The sequence below is a fragment of the Brienomyrus brachyistius genome, chromosome 23, assembly GCF_023856365.1.
Source record: "Brienomyrus brachyistius isolate T26 chromosome 23, BBRACH_0.4, whole genome shotgun sequence".
Lineage (NCBI taxonomy): Eukaryota > Metazoa > Chordata > Actinopteri > Osteoglossiformes > Mormyridae > Brienomyrus > Brienomyrus brachyistius.
In genome coordinates this window covers 20,629,004-20,650,103 of record NC_064555.1, presented here as the reverse complement: position 1 = coordinate 20,650,103, position 21,100 = coordinate 20,629,004, and the positions used below count along the sequence as shown (strand labels likewise).

Below are 21,100 nucleotides of genomic sequence, written 5' to 3'. Positions count from 1 at the left end.
TGCATTTTGTTAGCTCTAATTAACCTTGTGTTTTCTTTTCAGTTTTATGGTTTTAAATATCCAAATTCATTTTGTTTTTATTGCTTTAAAATCTTTTTTTTTTCTAATGTACAATGTCCTTAGGTATCTTGAGAAACTTGTTTAAATAAAATGTATTGTTTTTATTGTCTTAAAATTTATTTATTATTATTTTCTTGTTATGTACAGTGTCCTTGGGTGTCTTGAAGGGCTATTTAAAATAAAATGTACTACGTCCCCATGTAAAACTAATCCCCTCCAAATACAGCTTAACTCTATGTTTTGGGGTTAGGAAACCCATGAAAGAACACGTAACTAACAAACACACAAAGTGAAGGTGGGATTCAAACCAACGACCGTGGAAGTGTGAGGCCGGAGTACCCAGAATAGCACTATATAAACTGCAAATATGACAAGGTAGAACATTTTGCCACATTCCAAATTGTACACCTTAAGATAATTGCTAATAACTTTAAACCAAGGGCATTGAATTTATCCTGGACCTGAGTTTTTTGTCTTGATTTCAGCTTTCTGATAGCTGGGTAGCTCGTTCAATTTAAGGGAATTCAGATGTTCTGCAGAAATACTCCGTCTTAATAACTCTATTACCCGACATTCATCACAGCCGGAAGTCATTTTAATCACGTGGTGGTAGTGGATTATAGTATATCATTCTCTTTTCCAGAATAAAACTTTCGTCTTTAACGGGTAATAAAACAATAAAAATAGGAACATTATGGTTTTTGTATGTGAAAAGTGACGCAATGAGGAAAATCTTTCTTAAAATATTTCTTACAGGAACAGGAGAGAGAAATTAATTTCCCAGGACGAAGTTCTGAAGCTGTGTAACCGAAAACCGTAGCTTGAGAGGTTTGCGCATATCATATTGAGAAATGTAAAGCACGAATATTAAACCGATTTTAATTTTTACAGATTATGTGATTTTGTTTTTTTTTACTTCTTACGACGCGTAACATCGCTACTGTTTGACAAATAAAACCCATGAATCCTATCTCGATTTAAAAAGCTTTCCGACATCTTTTAATACATTGCTTCAGATGGAAGCCACGTTCTTCAAGTGCATCAAATTTTAAATATACATAAAGTTTGTCTGTTCCCAGGTTCGTACCATGGAGAAGGTGATCAACTGTTTCAGTAGGCAGCCCGGAGCGGCAGTGAGGCTGCTGTGTTTTCCCTGGGCCGGCGGCGGATCCGTTCATTATGCCCGCTGGGGAAACCTGCTGCACAGCTCTGTTGAAGGTTTGCCTGGCGGACCGTCAGCACAAATGTACAGGGACAAGTGATCTGTAATAGCTCTACATACTGTCTAGCTGGTACTATGAATCATTTCATCATCATTATTATTGTTAATAATAATAATAATTTAAGCAGTTTTATTATTTGTTCCTGACCAGTTTTTAGATTTTGATATTTCCTGCCTTTTTACATTTCGAACAGTCACGTTAGGGGGCAGTTTAATCTCCACCTTTAGTTAAGGATGATGTCTATTCCTTGGTTTACCATCCAGGGAAAAAACGCAAAGGTTTTCCGGTTGTATTCTGCTTTGGAAACCTTACCGGGTCGATTATTGTTAGAATGGTAAGATATTAATAGGCAGGAGAACAATGCTTTGAAGGGAACGATCTTCCCTCTGGCCCACCTGCAGTGTATTCCATTAAGCTACCTGGGAGGGAAGCCAGAGTGAAGGAGAATTTCTTTGGGAGCATGCAGGAGGTCGTGGATGAGGTTGTCAGTGCACTGCTACCAGCACTGCAGGAGAAGCCCTTTGCGTTGTTTGGCCACAGGTATAACGCGATGCCCGCTGAAGGTCGCGGCTGATCCCACAGTTCATAGTAATGAGGCCTGTGTAACTCGCCTGTTAATATTTCTGTGTCGTAGTTTTGGAGCCATGACCTGCTGTGCAGTGGCTGAATACCTGAAGAGGGTACACAATATTGAGCCTGTGCACATGTTCCTGTCTGGAGTCTCTGCTCCTTATGTAAGTCGGGCGCTGAGGTGGAAATTTCAGGCCCAGAAAGTAAGAATCCAGACAAGATTTTGTTTCGACCAGCCAGTTCAGTACTCTGAGACTGTAACTCTTTATACTCAACTAGCTGGTTGAAACTAAATCTTGGTCTGGATTTTCTCTTTCAGGACCAGAAATTTCCACCTATGGTGGGATATTTTTTTACAGTGCCTCGCTTATTTCTTTTCCCTTCCAATATTTACAACGTTTTGTGTTTCGAATCCACAGTCAGAGACACGAATTCAGGCTCCTAAGAAAAGCAGACTCTCCGATGAGGAGTTTCTGCATTGGATGAAGGTTGCCGGGGGAACTCCATCAGAACTCCTGGCAGATCCTGAGATTGTAAAATTGTTCTTACCTGTCCTGAAAGCCGATCTTCACATTGTGGAAAACTTCAAGTCAGTTCTCTTTATTATTGTTTTAGGACTCTGGAATTGAGGCTAAAGCCATAACCTGAACACATGACCACCCAAGTATAGTTAAACCATGATTGTAGTCTAGGTGCAGCAGTACGCACTTGCAGAGATTGATGCTTGCTAATGTTTTTTGTCTACTTTGCAAGTAAATGCAGGATGCTGTCATCCATCCATAGGTTTTCCAGACCTGATCACCCTTTTCTCTCATGTCCCGTGTCCTGTTTTGATGGAACTGACGATTCTCCTCATGATCTAGAAGGTGAGAATCAAAAGTATTTAGAAACTTCTTTAAAAAAAAAAAACCCAAAATGAACTGCTTGTGAGTTTAGCTTGTTTATTTCTGTAACATATCAAGAAGAACACAAAGGCCACTGGTCTTAGCACTGAAAGCAGCCTTGGTGGTTTCCGGAATCAATAGATGTCTACAGTTTACCTCGAGTCTCTTCAGTATCCCGGAGTGCAGAATAAAAACAGAAAACCTGCACTCTGCTTTTCCTATTTAATGAATTATATTTCTGCTTTCTGACAGCCTGGAGGGATATTACAAGTGGAGAATTCAACATACAAATGTTTCCTGGATCCCATTTTTACTTGAAAGATAAGCTCAATGAGAAAGTCCTGCTGGACTACATAACAAAGCACCTTGAGACAGCGGAAATGGACTACTTATAGCATAAATAATCGTCTTATAAATGTAATTTAAATAGAATTTCCTACTGTTATGGGGCCTTTATTGTGACAGTTAATTGAAAGCTTTTACGGCTGGAATCCAGATGGTCTAAACTGTAGTTATAAAAAAAAAATGTCTAGCAGAAAATCAACTCCTGTTCCTTTTCTTCAGATTTCTGAAGATGTTGACCTACACTATATGCTATTGTCACGTGCTTCTTTTTTAATAACATCTTTTTATTAAGTACTTTGACTTCAACAACTCCAGCTGATCCAATACTGTTGTCGTTTTTTAGGAATGTGTCTGCTGGTAAGAATTATACATTACAGATGTCATTTGACCATGTTTTAGGTGAGAGCACGGAATGGACCATGTAAATAAATAATAAAAGAATAACGAGGAAAATATTAAATCTACGTTTCTATCCCAAATGGCAGGTGTGTTTTAGTTAAAATTTAATAGTTTAAATTGCATTTATCTATATAAACTTGTGTATAAATATATGTATTTGTCAACTGTATAGATTTTCGAAATATCACGTAGGTTTCTGAACATTATCAGTCGATTTTGTTGCCTGAACTTGGTAATAAAAGAGCCAGAAGGCGGAGGTGTGGTGCGGGGCGAGCGTGACAAACGGAGAGTTTGTCGTCCTTGTGACGTCATCACGCCAGGCCATTGTGGGCGGTGTCAGTATAATACGCGTAAACCCGGAAGTGCTTTCGCGTTTTCCTCAAAACACATAAATTATTCTTATTCATGTACCTAAATAATGGGTATAACAAAATTAGCCGACTTGATTCGCAGTGAGGCGCCCAGTGCCATCTCTTACAAGAAAATAAACGACTATTCAGGTCAGTTAACGGGCACTTTAATCACTCTGTTACTTTAGGTGGTCCAATTTGACAGATGTGCTGGGTGAGTGGCTAGACCATCGCTGTATCTAAGTTGGAATAAAATGCTCTCAGGGGTTGCCAACTCTCACGCATCTGGCGTGACATTCAGGCTTTCAGTCTGCCACTCGCAGGCAAGAAATCATACGGCAGATCTAACCCTAATTCCATTATTAACCTAAAATTGCCTATATCAAAATCGTTGGGGTTGAGATCAGTCACATCACTAACGTAATACCTCTCTGAAAAGGCCGTTTCCTTTAGCATGGAAATATTACTTTTTTTTTGGTCTGTGACAAGGTGGATATCATTTGTGGTTAAATTACAAATTGTCTGCTTACTATTGTAAAATAAAATGTGGTTAAGCTTTACACATCGCTTCTGAGCAGTCTAATGTCTAAATTATATAGTAAACTTTAAAAAGGGTAAAAATGCAGTGCTTTTCCCAACCTCACTGTGACAGTGACCCATAGAGTGAGGTCCCTATAGTCTGCGTGCTTTTTTTTAATAAGGAGTTAATGACTGGAAATTGTTAGTTGGGGTACACAGTGATATTTTTATGATTGATTTCTTCTCAACAGATTGCACAATTTGTACTTTAAGAAAGATTTGTTTTTATTTTTGAAAGTTGTTGCTGAATAAAACAGAGGTAGACTTGTGTAGCCATAGATTTTGTTAGCCATAGATTTCTTCCAGTAGCATAGAGGCACAACTTTTGTTTGAGCAACTTGGCCATTATATTTTCCTAATCCTAACATACTCAAACAGTACTGCTACAACACTAAATGTAGATAGTTTGCCATGTTAATTAAAATGTATTGATACCAATATCTCATTTAATGCTTAATAGATGATAAAGGCAAAAGACAGGATTGGAATAAGTATTGACAGATACTCATCCCAAACCTGTTATATTGGATTCAGATCCAGTGTCTGAGCTCACTGTCATAATTGATCGATAATTATAATTGATACTTTTATTGATCCCCATGGGGAAATCGTCTTTTTTCACCTCCCTCAACTTGCTCTTTGTAGAGTAAGCTGTCTGTGAAAGGCAGCCATTTGTTGGGGCACCTAGGGGTTAAGAGCCTTGCTTAAGGACCTACAGACATGCTGGGTGGGTTCGAACCAGCGACCTTCTGCTTACAGGCACACAGGTTTAGCCCACTGAGCCACACGCTGCCCTCAACACTGGCTTGAAATCATGAAACCAGTCAGACAACCTTTGCTTTGTGATATGGTGCATTAAATTATTTAATAATAACTTCCATATTAAGTTAGAATTAGCCATTAGAAGATGGGTAAATTGTGGCCACGAAGGGATGCACATTGTCAGCAACAATAGTGAAATAGACTGTTCCATTCAACTTGGATTGCTTGTTATTAACGGGTGTAAAGTGTGCCAAGGAAACTGGGGGTGCAGCCAGTAATGGTTTCAATTCAGTGCCAACGTACTCATCCTAGTGACAATGTGACAATGCCTATAACATATATTATTAACGAGCAATATAAAGAGGATCTTGAAATATCTGCGTTGTGGATGTACTTTGATATTAATGACAAAAACAAAACATGTCAGACTGCAAGTGCAAACTGTTAAAATATCCAGAGGAGGTATATAAATAATCTCATATGACACAAGTAATCTAATTAAACAAAAATCAACGACACTCTGCAACAACACACTAGGCAGCAGACACTAGCATGGAGAATGAAAATGTGAAACGATAGCCCTTATGCAGTGAAAATAACAGAAACTCTTACCCACTATTTCGTTCTTGACGATCAAGCATAGTGTCATGATGGTGGTACATGGAAAGCATGATACTTTTTAAGGTGGCATGTGGTATAAAATGTTTGTAAATAACCGCTTTAGATGGTATAGTTTTTTTAGACATCAGCCAGCCTTAAGTGTTGTCAGTAAGTACCAGAAGGTCAGCATCGGTGCTCATACTTGGTCTGAAAACTATGGTACTGATGCATCCCTAAAGAAAACATTACCCACGCCATTTCAGCTCAAGGCAGGTTGGGTCTATGGATTCATGCAGTCTTGCTGAGCCTTACCCACTGCAGCCTTAGCTTTGTATTTTCGGCTGAGGGGAGATGAGAAATTTGATATGGTAGCCTGTTGTTGTAGCCCATCCCCTCAAGGTTTAGAACATGAATTCTGAGATGCTTTTCCATTCACCACACTTCTACAGAGTGATTATCTGAGTTACTGTAGCCTTTCTGTCAGTTCAAAGCAATCTGGCCATTCTCTTCTAACCTCTCTCTTTTTGTTTTTTTGTTTTTCATACCATTCTCCCTAGAGAACTCCAGAGACTGTTGTGTGCGATATTCCCAAGTGAATAGCAGTTAAAGAAATACTCAAACCAGCCCATCTGGAACCAACAATCGTACCACAGTTAGAATCACTGAGATCACATTTTTTTTCTGGTGCTTGATGTGAATATTGTATGGTAAATATCTGATTAGCATGATGGTGCTTACATAAGCTAGAGAAGGGTAGAGGCAGAGTTCATGGCCTAGAGTAGGGATTTTCAACCTTTCCAGCCACAAGGTCCAGCTGTTTATCAGGGCCCATAAGAATAAAAAGTCCAAAGTTTAGTTAGTAACTTCTCATTTTCTTAAAGCTGGGGAATGTGGTTTTAATCAGATACACTTTTTTTTGTCAAACCTTCTCCTCACAGTCCCCCAGCCATCTGTTCTGTGTGTGCGCTGAAAAGAAACTGGTGTTTCTCTGTAGTCTTGGCTCTGTGAAGGGAGGGAAAACAGACGACGTGGCTCAGAACGAGCCACACAACGCTATTCCAGCCAATTAGCAACAGGGGGCGCTCATGCTCACACACAGGGATGGGGGGGACAGGGGAGGCAGAAACGGGAAAGCAGGGGGACGAGGGAAGGTAAATCCGGAGCAGGCTGATGTACTGAAGCAATAGAGGTGGTCGAGGAACAGCTAAAGAGAAGAAGATCTGAAGAGTGAAAACTGAAAAAGTTCTTAGATCAGGCAAAGGTGAAGATAAAAAGGCTTGGCACAGCAGTAGGTACTGCAGCTCTTACATTGGAAAACAATATGGATGAAATTTGCTGAAAATTCTAAATAAGCTTTTCAAACAAACTTTGGCTGTGTAGTATTACTAACCTTATCGATGTTTTTAGGTTTGACAGATATATAACGTAACTGCTGCCAGCTGTTGCTAGCTAACCAGCAATAAGTTACTGCAACTCCATTTTAAATAAAATTTACAAAAACTAACGTAATAGCTTGACAGTTGTGAGTACTAACGATAGGCATGTTCATTGTTTTCATTCATTAGAATAATGTTCGGTGTTTTCTTACACGTGAATTAGCCATTAGGTATTTGGATATGTCAGCGATACGTTATGCTTCCCTCCCACACGCGCTCGCTCTCGTAAACTCGTGCTGCAGCAGTAATCATGCAGCGCGCCGTCTTGTGTTTAGGATGAGTGGCTTCGGGGGAATGACTGCAGAGAGAGGGTGGGATACTTTCAAAATCTGCTGGTTTCTCCAGATTCGCATACCATAGCTTTAACAAGTGCTGATTTTGGTATGATGTATAAAATGAAAATATTTCAAAATGATGAGTCTTTGTAAAATGAAGCAGCCAGTTCAGCACTGTGACACATGTCTAGCCTAAGTGGGGAATGATAAGTGGGGCTTGGTGTCTGTGATTGGCTCCGACAAGAATTGCTTATTGTATTCTTGGGACGGGAAACACATATCGATTTGGGACTGGTCCACTGACACAGACAGTTTCTTGTTATGATGAGAATTCATCGTTTATTTGATAGATCTTTTTCTAACTTTGTAGAGGTATTATATCGGTAACAAATTAAAAGTTAAAATTTTGAGATAGGTCGGCTGAAAACTGAAGCAGCACTACATAGTGGGGGGGGGGGAGGGTAGATTCAGATATTTAATCATATTAGTGCGATAATTCAAAAAGATCGACAGATCTTTTTCGACCTTTGCAGGCATGTTGTAAGATTAAAGATATGGACCTACTCAAATTTTAAGACAAATCACAGCAAAACTGAAGCAACAACGCCTAATGACAACAAAAAGAAGGATGAATTAATAGAAGGCTTAATCTTATGAACCGGATACACATATGTTATTATTACTCTATTTATGCAAATCAACCCAAAATTGAAATTACAGAGACGGAGGGCAATAGCGAGCATAAAGTTATAATGCATCTACCATCTTGTCAACAGCCATCTGCTATCTAAACGTATCCCATGGATCATTTACAGGTCAGTGATTCTCAGTTTTTGGGATGCAAAATGAAACTTGTGGACTGTGAGTTGCCCATTAAAAAATCACTGTGTTCAAGCAAGTGAGCTGCATCAGATGGCACGAGCCACACTCCCTCCGCATATAATAATAATACAAAAAATTGCAAGGAATGTGAAACCTACTTTTGCAAACGCGTCTTTTCACTCAAAGAAAAACGTTTCTTGTCATCAGGATTTCTGTCGTGAATTCTTAAATAATTGTTTTGCACATATTGTATTTTTCACTTTATTTGCTAGCTATTGGGATTTGTTTTATTTATTTATTATTATTTTGGTATGCACTGTCAATTTTGGAAAAACGCTGCAAGTTATTGAGAGATGGTCAAAATGTTAACAAGCCTCAGTGTCTCAGTCAAAACTCCACTCCTGAGACGTTTGAGAAGTTTGGTGCAAAACCGTAATGGGGCGCTATAATTGCAGTGCATTTGTCCTGTTCACAACTTGTGATTCTGAGGACTACACTGTTCAACATCTAAATATGAAATTTTAATTATTGGTATAGCTTGAGAAGTCCTGGTGACATGCAAAAAGGCACACGTCAGCCAAAAGGTGGTGCTGTAATGCAAAAGAATATGGTTAATGACTAGTGAAGGGTGAGTCACATATTCAAACTATTTATGTATTTCTCTTCTGTGAACTGAGGTGCATCTACTGGTATATACTGTAATATGTCCATCTGTCATGCCCGGCTCGTACGATCCTCATGTGTGCCACGCCCCCCTGATTATCCACGTGTGCTTCCCCGATCGTACCCAGCTGTGTCTTGTTGTTTTGATCGATCCTGTCTTTTTAAGTCTAAGTCTTGCCTGTGTCCGAGGTCTGTCATTCTGTCATCGCGGCGATTAAAAGCGGGCGATCGAGCGTGCAGGCGAGCGAGCAGGAAGCAGGCAGGCAGGCAGAATAAGGGGTAAACGGGGTTTAATCGTAGGACTCAGGGCAGGAAACATCAGACACTGACTAACATCAATGACAAACCCCAATGACATCAATGTCCCCTGCCACATCCATCCCCAGCCGCCCATGTCCCCGGCCATGTGCATCCCTGGCCACGTGCGTCCCTGGGTATGTCAGTGTGCTTGGGCTGTAATATATTTACATGCAAATCTAGTAATTGTTTTGCCGTTGCTTGGCAAATGTTATCTGTAGCCAGTCAGTGAAATGCATCATTGGAAATTCTGAAAAATTTATCATGGGGGAGTTGAGTAGGAGGTAGGGAGAATGTGTTAGGGAGGCTTGTAATAATATTTTCATCTTACTACAGTATTTTTGCTCAGCAAAATTTAGCATGAACAGACACCCTGCTGATGAACCATAATTACACTAAGACGAGTGCTCCAGAGATGCCAGATTATTGGTCTGACTCTGCTCTCGGACCCCAAGCTTCGCTCTCAACTGTTTATATATATATATGCAGGTTTGTCTCAAAAGGAGATCGACTAATAATGTTTAACCATTCCTAAGGCAAGATAAAGTGACTCGTTTGCCAGTATTTATTCTTGTTTTGTGGGTAAGGTCAGGTCAGATCAATTTGGGGACAATGCACTGGTACGGTGGTTTGTGTGCCATGTTATTTAGGCAGGTTAAACAGGACTGTAAAGTATGACTGGACCGCAAATGCATTATATCGGTAAATCATTTCGGTATTTAATCACTAACCACAGTTACTGGTCCTCATCCTGAAGCACAATTGTTGTGTAAGTGATTTGTAGTAATTCCTTGGCTTTCATAGTTTCCATTAAAAAATGTCATTTAGAATTATAAATTGTAATTGCACGTTATTTTACTACTGTGATTTGCTTGGCCGGCGCTACGCATGAAAAAAATTAATTGTCACCCTTCATATTTCAGAATTCAACAGCTTGGGTATAAAGTATTATAATTGCTATAATTACAGTCTATAAATTATTACCTTCATGCCTGCTGCAGAGTCAGCATGATGCTTGAGATCAGATTAGGTTCACATAAATATCTATGGCAGAGGAAATGTCGCTGCTTTTAAGTGCAAGAGAAGGCGGTGCATTTGAGGTGAGGATCCGAAAAGAGCCTACAGTAAGTCAACTTTGGTCAGTTGCAGTTGGGTAGGAAACCTTCCAGAAACTTCACTTGGGAAGTTAAGCTGGGGATTTTAGAAATATTCAGCTCAACGTCAAACAGGCATTTGCAATTCTTTTGTGAATAAATACTGCAAAAATATGAAGTAAATGGCTTCCTAATCAATATAATGCTGCGTTCTGTTGTAATTTATAGACTATAACGAGTGTTTTGTCTATAATAAATGAACTAAGCTGGACTGTTTCCGCATGAGCTGTCGGATACAGTGAAGAAACCAAACTGTATGAATAATATAACATAGAAAATGACTTTTAAGCAGAGTGTTTTGATGCAAATGCTTATCTGGAGGTGTTTTTATACGCACTATTACTCACGAGCACTTGGTTACACAGCGGTAACATGACTAGTGCCGTCAAGTTCGGCGTCTTGCAATTCTGATGTTATATGTGTGATTCCTATGTCTCAAGGTGTCTGTGAGTTATTGTTTTTAAGCTCAATCGACGCAGTGTGTGGCGTTTGGGTCCCAGTGATTAAACTGTCAATGAAATGGTGTTAGCTAGCTAACATTTACCGTATCTGATTTACCGGCTAGCTAGCTACTGTATAAACACATTTTGATTTAGCATTTCTTAGTTAAACCTTAATACCATATATCAAATGTATTTAACCCAGTAATATCATCAAAGCTTGTCTGGATGTAGGCCTGGGCTCAAACGCAGTAGTGTGGCTTCAACAGTAATGCTATAGCATGCAGGGTTCTAGAAATTGTCTGTCCCACCCATCATAGAGCAACTTGCAGCAGTACTTCTTTAGTAATAATGTGGAGCTTTCATTTCATAGCCTGTGGTACCTGCCAAGGTACCAGGCAGCTTGTCTTCATGGCACACTTGCACTACATTAAGAAAGAGACAATTGTCCATTCCTGCAAAACTGCAGCATCATGTTTACATTGAAAGGCACTACTTGAAGATATTTGAGCTATGATGCTTTTGGAAAACTGGCTCGTGTTTTGTAATGCAAAAAGTTGCTCCTTTCTCAAGCTAAGGTAGCAATGGTCAAGACCCTGAGGTAACTAACTACCTAGCTAAGTAAAAAGTAATGCTAGCCTTAGAAATGCATGACCTGTTGATTAATATATCGGTATCGGGTGAAATTTGTTAACAATCAAGGTATCAACTATGGAAGGTTCATTAATATTAAGAAAGTATGGGGTTCCGGATGATCTTCGTATTATGGCGCTTTTGGGAAATTTTCCTTCTGTTTCGTAACACTGACTGCTCTCTCTAATGATTCAGAGTCTACGAGTCAGAGTCTGCTGCGCTACGATGCTTTTGGGATGGTGCTGAAATTTATACATTTTCCAGTGATGTGGTAGACGGTGCTCTTCGTAGACTCATTTGTCGTACACACTTTGTGTGTATATTGTGTTGTTTGTGCCGTTGTCTTTTCAGCCAATTCAATCACTTATTGCTTATGATTACGAAACTTGGTGAGACAGTTAGTCCATCCATCCATCCATCCATCCATTTTCCAAACCGCTTATCCTACTGGGTCGTGTTGGGTCAGGAGCCTATCCCAGAAGCAATGGGCATGAGGCAGGGAACAACCCAGGACGGGGGGCCAGCCCATCACAGAGACAGTTAGTCATGATACAAATTTTAGTGTTGCCGACATGGCGTTGCTATTGTCTCTCTTCCGCCATCAACATACCCGATGCGACTCACCTGAGATCACAAGGTGAAGACAAGGCCGCAGGGCTGGCATGCAGGTGAGAATGAAAAGCCACAGACTATGGGCAAAAAAATCCAGCTTTTTCCTGTCCAACGTTCAATCTCTGGACAACAACCTGGAGAATCTCAGGCACTTAAATTCCAAAGAGATCTGCATAATTGCTGTGTTTTCTGCTTCATGGAGATATGGCTTAACAACAGCACGGTGGACCAGGTGCCAATCGGGAAGAATCATTGGGGAAGAAGTGAGAAGTTGGTGTATGCTTTCTTATAAACCGTACATGGTGCACTGGCATGAAAGTAATTTCACAGAGCTGCTCTCCGAACCTCGAGTATCTTGATCGTGGCCGTGGTTTACATTCCACCACAAGGAAACACACACGGCACTCAGAATGAACAGTATTGCATAATCACTACATGTGAGAATGCATACCCTGTCACACTGTAACAAAGCCAACCTCAGGAATATTTACCCTGAATACCACAAACACACCTCCTGTCCACTAGAGGCGCTAACACCCTTGTTCACTGTTACACCACACATAAATAAGCATACTGCTCACTTCCATGTCCACACCTGAGAAAACTGGATCATGCCTCTGTGCCTTAAGTGGGAGGAGCAAGTCACATGAACATTGAATTGCTGGGCTTGAAAGATGGAGTTAAAACTATAGGACTGCTTTGATTTTGGGGACTAGGACATGTACTGGGATTCATCCTCTGATCTGGATCAGAATGCCACTGCTGTAACATTCTTGGCTATATAATCATTAAAACTGACATTTTTCCTAACCAGAAACTGTGGATTATGCCAGAAATCTGTCATATGGTCAGAGGCTACACTAATGTGGTCAGTACATAGACATGCAAGTGAACAAAAAAATGTATGGAATGGCATTATCTGCGCAAAATGTGAGTACAGCAATAGTGGAGACACAGTTTAACTGTATGCGTTACGCACATTGAATGTGGCAGTGCATTCTCCATTCTGAGCTTGCAAACAAAGATCTCCCAGTACCACCCCCTGACCCCCCCATGAGGCCAACTTTACTGTCGCTGTCGTGGACATGAAAGAGACTTTTAACCAATCCGACATCCACAAGGCTACTGGTCCAGAAAGTGTTAGGAAGCGTTTTAAAAACACTGATCCTTACACTGCAAGATCTGCGATTCAATGCCACTATGTACGACTGGATCCTGGATTTCCTCACCAATCCCCAGCACGTGTGGATTGGTAGAAACACCTGCTCAACCCGGATCCTCAGCACTGACCTGAGCCCAATGCTGTACTCACTGTTCCCTCATGACTGCATGGCCAGATACAGCACCTACTCCATGATAAAGTTTGAGGAAGACCCCACCACTGTGGACCAATGATGATGAGATGACCTACAGGCAGTTGGTGAGGCTCCTGGCGCAGTGGTGTTAGGACAACCGTCTCTTAATATCAGGAAAACTAAGGAGCTGCTAAATGATTCCAGGAAACAAGATGCGGCTCATGCCCCTATCTGCATTGAGAGACTAGGCAGCTTTTGGTTCCTTGGAGTCACCGTCAGCGTTAACCTCATGTGGACAGAACATCCTGTACAGCAGCTGCCATTACAAAGGCCCCTCAGTGCCCTCAGTTCCTCAGAGGTCTGGGCAAAGCCCAGCTGGGCCGCTACAGTCCTCACCTCCTGCAGGTGTGCCGTGGAGTCCATCCTCTCAGGGCGTGTTACGTCCTGCTAAGGCAGCTGCTCCGCACAGGACAAGGAAGCCCTACAAAGGGTGGCTCAGAAGATCATCGACACACAGCTCCCAGCAATCCAAGACATTTACACCGCGCACTGCCTCAGAATGACAAAATGCATGATGAATGACTCTAGTCACCCAGCACTGACACTTTACACCGTTCTGCCCTGTGGTATGTGGCTCAGGATACTCTGCACGCACACAGAAAGGTTCAGGAAAAGCTTCTACCCTAATGCTATAAGACTGCAATATTAATACTAAACTCTACAATGCTGTTACCTACCTCTCTTTGGTACTGATCTGTCCCATGCTCACCGCTTTGCCCTGTCACTTATTATTTGTTATTATTTATTGATTGGTCCGATCCCACAGGAGAGCTGCAGTATTGTAGCACAAATTGCTGAAAAACCTAAAGCTGGCTATGATAGAAAGGTGTCTGAACACGCAGTGCATCGCAGCTTGCTGCGAATGGGGCTGTGTAGCCTCAAAACTAGGCAGAGTGCCCGAGCTAACCTGTGTCCACTGACAGAAGCACCTACAAGAGGGTATATGAGCGTCAACTTGACCTTGGTGCAATGGAAGGAGGTTGCCTGGTGTGATGAGTCACATTTTCTGTTACATCATGTGGACGGCTAGTTGCATGTGTGTCATTTACCTGGGATGCACTATAGGATGAAGGCGGAGGCATTGTGATGCTCTGAACAATCTTATGCTAGGAATCCTTGGGTCGTGGCATTAATGTGGACGTTGCTTTGTCACGTACCACCTACTAAAACATTGTTGCAGACCAATTGCACACCTTCATGGCAGCAGTATCCCCTTTGGCAGTGGGCTTTTTCAGAAGGAAAGAGCAAAAATGACGCAGAGATATTTGGTGAAACGTGAAAAAGAGTTTGTGGTATTGTCTTGGCCTCCTAATTCCTGAGATCCCAGTCTGATCGAGCATCTGTGGGATGTGCTAGACAAACCAGTTCAATCCATGGGGGCCCGACCTTGCAACTTACAGGGCTTCAAGGATCTGCTGCTATTGTCTTGGTGCCAGATACTTCAGGACTCCTTCAGGGATGGGTCAGAGCTGTTTTGGTGGCACGATTGGGACCTATGCAATATTAGGCAGGTGGTTTTAACTAATTTAATTAATTAATTGTACTGGGTGTGAAATGAAATGCATACATGGAATGGCCAATCAGAAGTCCAATCAAGTTGTAGAGGAGGTGGGTCCAAGCAAGTACAGGAGACGGGACCAACCAATCAGATGTCTTGGTCGTACCTCCTCTATTTGCTAAGACTCAACACCTCTACAATTTGATTGGACCTTTGATTGGCCATTCCATGTATGCATTACACTTCTGATTGGTTATCTCTCTGAACGAATCATTTTTCAGTCTGCCCACTGAACATTTTTGTCTAAGTAAAACTCCCATGAGCTTGAGGGTATCAGTCTTGGCCGACATTTAACTTATAATTATTAAAAGTTGATGATTATAGGAGATGATTATATTGGGCAATCAGCCATTTTCCATAGTGGAGAACTAAAGACTTCATCTGGTCATTTACCAATCTCAATGGACGCTCCCCGGGTCCCTGACGATAAAATTTCCAAGTCGGGGGGTCAGGGCCTAAAAGTATCAGCCCACAATATGTTTTTAATCCATTATTAAACCTGGCCCACTGATGGAACTTTTGTTTTCCCACAGAATAAAAATATATATCATTCCCTTATCAGGTCTGGCAGATTAAACCACCATCAATAACCCCCCCCCCCCCCCCACATACACACACAGCTCTTAGTACATGACTTAGAGGTTAGCCAGTTATTGATATTGACAATATTACACAAAAAAAATCAGATATCGGCCAAAATTTTCATATTGGTGCAGCCCAATATCCTCGAAATGGGCAAAACATGTTCCACGTATTATTAGTGGTAAAGATAAACAAATCATTACTTTAGCTAAATAGTATGAAAAAAAAAAACTGCAACAGAAAGTATCTGACATTTTTATATCGCTGTATTTCAATTAGTTTCAGAAGCTATGTATGTAGTTTTCATTTGAAATTTTTTATTTTATTTTCTTATCTTATTTTAAGTTCATGAAAATATTTTCATATGGTTTTTGTTTTCATTAACGATTAAAAACCCTGCTTGCTTATCTGCTGCCTTACTGAGTGAGGTTGCCTTGCTGCACTGTGTCGCTTTGGCTGCTCTCTCCATGCTGTCTTTATAGCCACAGTAGCCGTCCTGCTGCTAGCTACTGATATCTCTGAGGTCGCTTCATCCACAGCACACGCGTCTTCGGTGGCCATCAAGTTGGCACCATTGGTTGTGAGATTAATGTAGTCAGTTTTACGTTCTTGGTGATTGGCTGAGCTCTTTTTATCCATTTATCCTTATCTGTAGCCATGATTGTGCTAATTAACTAACTCCATAGCAAACTTGCTTCCATACGAGAGTAACGTTAGAAATGTTGGATACACTGTGTCAGTTTGACCATTTTTCTCTACACTCTCTAGTGGACAAACAAGGGAATGCGGACGAGAAAGTGAAACTGATTTTCATTCATTTACTTATTTAAATCTCTTAATTTTGCAATAGGATTAGGCAGTTTTTTTCCTGCAGTAGTTAATAACTGTGTCTTTTTGTCACAGGCAAAATTGTTGCTCTGGATGTGTCAATCGTGCTGAATCAGTTTCGCACTGCTGTCCCCAATTTCCACATGAGGTGAGGTTTCTGTATTTTAGGGTTTATTTCATCTTACTTGGTCAGCATATAATCATATGTGTTGCATATAATATATAAGTATAATTTGGAGCACAGTTTTGTACTCAAATATCAGATATGTGGCATGTAGATGAAATTTGTGAAAATGTGTCTTAGTACAGAGTAATTCCAAAGGCATTTTATATTTCATAAACCAAAGGTTTGTATTCTGTGAATTGTGTATTTTTATTATTATTATTTGACATATCTGACATAATTCCTCTACAGCATTGTTATTAGTTTATTCTGGAGTGTTGTGATGTTGTTCTAAAGGCTAACATAGTCTTAATTCCTTTTGCAGTGCCCTCACTGGCCTATTCTTTCGTACACTGCACTTCCTTGAGCATGACATCAAGCCTGTCTTTGTGTTTGATGGGTTCCCGCCCGAGCAGAAGAAGACTGAGGTGAGGAGGGGAGACATGGACCTCAGCCCGGGGTCCCTAATGAAAGGCACTCGCGTGTTTCCATGTCTTCCACAAGACAAGTTCATTGTATCTGACATGATCAGTTAACCTTCCCTTTTTTTAAACCGAGCTTCACTTTCAATCGCATATACGGATCTCAGCAACAGTATTACAATTATCTGACATTTTAGGTTCACAAAAGACATGATAACTCTCCATAATTAATGCCATTTCTTAATATGACGAGACTTATTAAGAGATTGTTTCCACAGCTGCAGAAAAGAGCAAAGGCTGCTGGCCGTTCAAGTTTCTATATTTCTGGCAAAGGTGAGAGATTCTGAGGCTGCATTTAGTGCATCGACACCTTCTTTAGGATAAGGACACATCCTACAGAATTCAAAACCTGTGATTTTTGTTTTCTGTCATTTTTGATGTTGGTTGAGGGCATAAGCAGTACATTTATTTATCTGAAGGGAGATATATTTGTGAAAGGAGCATTATCCAGTAGCTGGAGCAATTAGGGTTAAGGGTCTTGCTCTAGGGCCCAACCATGACATCACTCTGTCGACCATGACATCACTCTGCCGACCATGACATCACTCTGCCGACACTCATGAAGACACAGAAGCCTGATCCTCAGAGCATCACATTGACGCGGGTATCTCAGTGGGTAGAACTATGGCCTTCGACAAAAGAGGGTTGTGGTCTGGACTGCTATGCAGTCTCCTGCAACAAATAGTAGCAGCAGAATGGCTGGTTGTGCTGGAGATGTTGGTGACTTCCCACTTGGCACCATCATGGGTCACCATCTGTCCAACAATTCAGATGACCACATTTCCAGCCCTGCTGGAGCTGCCCTGCTCAGCTGCAAGTGAGGTGATTGTAAAGGTCAAAACGACTGGAAGTAAGTTCATAGTGAAGTAGTAGGCAGCCCAAGCTTACTGAATGATGCTGGCAGATCAGGTCCCAATAGCCAACTGGAATGACAGCAAATCCCACTAGCAATGTTCCAACATCTAATGTAAAGCTTTCCCAGAAGACTAAAGCCTATTTTAGCAACAATGGGCTGACCAACTTCATATTAATACCCTTGGTTTTAAAATGGGGGCAGCGGTTGTACAGTGGTTAGCACTGTTGCCTCACACCTCTGGGACTGATAGTCGAGTCTCCACCGATTCCCCATGTATGAGGAATTTGCTTGTTCTCCCCTTGTCATCATAGGGTTTCCTCCAGGTACTCTGGTCTCCCCCCACCATCCAAAAGCATGCAAAGATGAATTGGAGTTAGCAGGTTATACCATTGAATGGAATATGTGCCCTGTGATGGGTTGGCACCCCATCCTGGTAATTCCCTGGCTTGCACCCATAGCTTTTGCAGCAGGCTCTAGACCAGGGGTCTCCAACTGTGATCTATTACTACTGGATAGTAGCTCTCCAGTACCGTAGTTGGAGACCCCTGCTGTAGACCCCCTGTGACGCTGAATAGGACAAACAGGTATGACAAATTGATGGATGGATGGGTGCTTTGGACAAGCTTTTGTCCAACTTTTCACCGTATAGTGTAGATATCCAGTCATCATTCAGACACCAGACAAAAAGTCAGTCATGTGACATTTTAATAGATTTTTTTTTCCAATTAGTTTTTAATCAGTTGTAGAATCTTCACTGGTTTCAGCCCTTTCGCTTTTCTCCATAGATTCCCCTCGCATCCAGGACTGTAAGCGCATCTTAGAACTCTTGGGTGTCCCTTACATCCAGGTCAGTCCCTCCATTACAGAGAATGATGGTAACATGCCATCATCACCACTTAAATTGGGGCCTCTTGTTTTTCCTTCCAAGGTCTATTTAATGATGGCGTTTCATTGCCTTCATTCCAAGTCCACTTATTTCCACGTGGTCATGTACTTCTACAATCTGATATTGTTAATGGTAATTTAAAAAGCGCAGTGAAGTGATCCTGACCTCTTGGCCTTGCCAGGCTCCGGGGGATGGTGAAGCGTTCTGTGCCCAGCTGGTGAAGCAGGGGAAGGTTGATGCTGTGGCATCAGAGGACATGGATACCATGCCTTTTGGCAGTGAACTTCTCATCCGCCAGTTTGACGCCAAGAAGGACAGGTAAGGAAATGTAGATTACGTTTCTGTCCTGTTACTTTGTTCTGTGGTGTGGAATTGGTTCAGAATGTGTTGGTTAACTTAACTGTATGTGATGGTCAGTATTGGAATAAAATGATTTTACAGTGCAAGTGTAGAAATTCATTCGATCCTTTTTTTTTTATCTCTTTTGGTCGTTTCCAGTGATGTTGTGGAATATTGTCTCTCTAAGCTATTGGATGTTCTCCAGTTGACCCACAAAGAGGTGAGTTTTTATTCTCTTGTCATTCTTTTCATAGACCCTTCCTTAGAGGTTTAATTTGTCACAGAAATGCTTGTCATCTGTCAACTGCAAAAAAAACTAGATCAGGAACTCGTCTTTCTTTGATTATCTTCCCTGGAACTAGTTTCACATTCCCTTTTTGTAGTTTGTCGACCTGTGCATCCTCCTGGGGTGTGACTACTGTGAAAAGATCCAGGGCCTCGGGCCTAAAAGGGCTCTGAAACTAATCCAGCAGCACAAGACCATAGAAGAAGTGGTGCTTCATATCAATAGACAGGTGAGCTCTAGTATTGCTCTACCTACACACTGACCTGCTAGAAAGAATTGCCCTGGACCTACTGGACCATATCCTCATTCTTTCATACATTCATCCATCCATCCATCCAGTTAGTATTATGTAATAAATTAATAGTTCAAATCTTCATCAAGCAGAATATCTAATCATTGTGCCAGAATAGAGTGTGCAGTTACAATAAATAATTTACATGACTTTCGTTTTTCAGCTTGATGACATCTGCTGTGTCATTGTCCTGATTTCCACTGTGACCTTCTGATGTCTGTTTCTCTTAGACTCATCCTGTTCCTGTTAGATGGACCTACAAGGAAGCACGTAGACTCTTCTTAGAGACACCAGGGTGTAATCCGCCAGATCTGATTTGGACCGAGCCCAACGAGGATGAGCTGGTCCAATTCCTGTGCCATGAGAAACACATAAAGTGGGTCCTGCCCCGGCCCCTAAAGCGAGATGCAACAATCAGTATAGGAAAGCCAGATTTCAGCGATTTTGACGGTAACTGCTCTTGTCAGGGAGACCAGGGTCCGAGGACGGATGGAGAAGTTCCATCAGATGCTCCAAGAGAGGAGGAAAGCTCGTGAAGAGGAGAGGAAGACGGGTCAGACTCACATGGAGGACTTTTTTCGAGTGACACGAAAACGACAGGTGAAGTGCTAAGACATAGCAGCATAACGTTGAGATCTTTGTCATTGCCTACATCATATTTCTGTAGATCTGTTGCTAGTTTAAAAATGCCAGAGTTCCACATCTGAAAATCAGGCATAGATGCAGGACTAGGTCCCTTTAAGGTGCTGACATTTGGAAAAAGGTGATTGATGTCTTAAATGTGACAGCTGTATTTCTGGTGAAAGGCCGCTGAAGTTTTGAGGAGCCCCAGAAGCAAGAAGGCCAGGCCTCAGTGACAGGCCTGACTGCGGGAGTGTTACGAAGGAGAAGTGCCTCACCTCCTGCCTGCAGAGAAGTGTAAGCCCAAGATCCAAGCAAGTGAAACTTCTGTTAATTGATAGGGAAGTTCCTTGTGTGTGATTTCATTCAAAGGACTGGTGCAAATTATGTAATACTTTGTATCGCAGGGTGACATATAGAAATAATATTCTATAGTGTCATTTTATTTTCAAGGCCATTTTTATATAGAACTGTACCAGTGACCATAAATCTAAAAAATAAAATCATCATTATTATTGTTATTGCTATAGATCAGGTTATATTGGATCAATTTTGTTGTTGTTTTTTTGATCATGCCTTTGATATACCAACATTACTGGTATCTTACCAATATTATTTATTTTATTTGTTGAATTAAATTTGCAATAGAATATTAGGAAAAATATGGTGTCTGTTGCTTTAAATTTTGTCGCCAAGGGAAACCTAGTAATTGCATTTGAAAGTTCTTCAAACACTGGCTGAGTAACAG

General features: G+C 41.2%; 2 protein-coding genes across 4 annotated transcripts; both read left to right on the top strand.

Moving 5' to 3' along the window:
- Window positions 1-639: 639 nt before the first annotated feature.
- olah (oleoyl-ACP hydrolase) lies at window positions 640-3,535 on the top strand. Its single transcript, XM_048993519.1, has 8 exons — window positions 640-726; window positions 817-888; window positions 1,140-1,278; window positions 1,685-1,823; window positions 1,918-2,017; window positions 2,273-2,442; window positions 2,637-2,719; window positions 2,990-3,535. Exons 3-8 carry the CDS (start codon window positions 1,149-1,151, stop codon window positions 3,130-3,132), a joined length of 765 nt encoding a protein of 254 aa, XP_048849476.1. The 5' UTR covers window positions 640-726; window positions 817-888; window positions 1,140-1,148; the 3' UTR covers window positions 3,133-3,535.
- Window positions 3,536-3,734: 199 nt separating this feature from the next.
- zgc:110269 (probable flap endonuclease 1 homolog) lies at window positions 3,735-21,014 on the top strand. Of its 3 annotated transcripts, none has more exons than XM_048993516.1 (11): window positions 3,735-3,981; window positions 16,503-16,575; window positions 16,916-17,018; window positions 17,291-17,345; window positions 18,714-18,775; window positions 18,996-19,132; window positions 19,313-19,373; window positions 19,537-19,668; window positions 19,962-20,107; window positions 20,199-20,331; window positions 20,538-21,014. In XM_048993516.1, the coding sequence occupies exons 1-11, from the start codon at window positions 3,900-3,902 to the stop codon at window positions 20,586-20,588; spliced, it is 1,035 nt and encodes a 344-aa protein (XP_048849473.1). In that variant the 5' UTR covers window positions 3,735-3,899; the 3' UTR covers window positions 20,589-21,014. The 3 variants fall into 3 exon arrangements, with proteins under 3 accessions (XP_048849473.1, XP_048849474.1, XP_048849475.1); XM_048993517.1 differs by lacking the exon at window positions 3,735-3,981 and adding an exon at window positions 6,925-7,064; XM_048993518.1 differs by lacking the exon at window positions 3,735-3,981 and adding an exon at window positions 6,929-7,060.
- The last annotated feature ends 86 nt before the right edge of the window (window positions 21,015-21,100 follow it).

Excerpts from the sequence above, each read along its gene's own strand:
- zgc:110269 (XM_048993516.1), top strand. The coding sequence starts at position 3,900 with ATGGGTATAACAAAATTAGCCGACTTGATTCGCAGTGAGGCGCCCAGT. Across the intron at positions 3,982-16,502 it reads GAAAATAAACGACTATTCAG|GCAAAATTGTTGCTCTGGAT; the intron begins GTCAGTTAACGG and ends TTTTTGTCACAG. Across the intron at positions 19,374-19,536 it reads TCCAGTTGACCCACAAAGAG|TTTGTCGACCTGTGCATCCT; the intron begins GTGAGTTTTTAT and ends CCCTTTTTGTAG.
- olah (XM_048993519.1), top strand. The coding sequence starts at position 1,149 with ATGGAGAAGGTGATCAACTGTTTCAGTAGGCAGCCCGGAGCGGCAGTG. Across the intron at positions 2,443-2,636 it reads CACATTGTGGAAAACTTCAA|GTTTTCCAGACCTGATCACC; the intron begins GTCAGTTCTCTT and ends ATCCATCCATAG. Across the intron at positions 2,720-2,989 it reads TTCTCCTCATGATCTAGAAG|CCTGGAGGGATATTACAAGT; the intron begins GTGAGAATCAAA and ends GCTTTCTGACAG.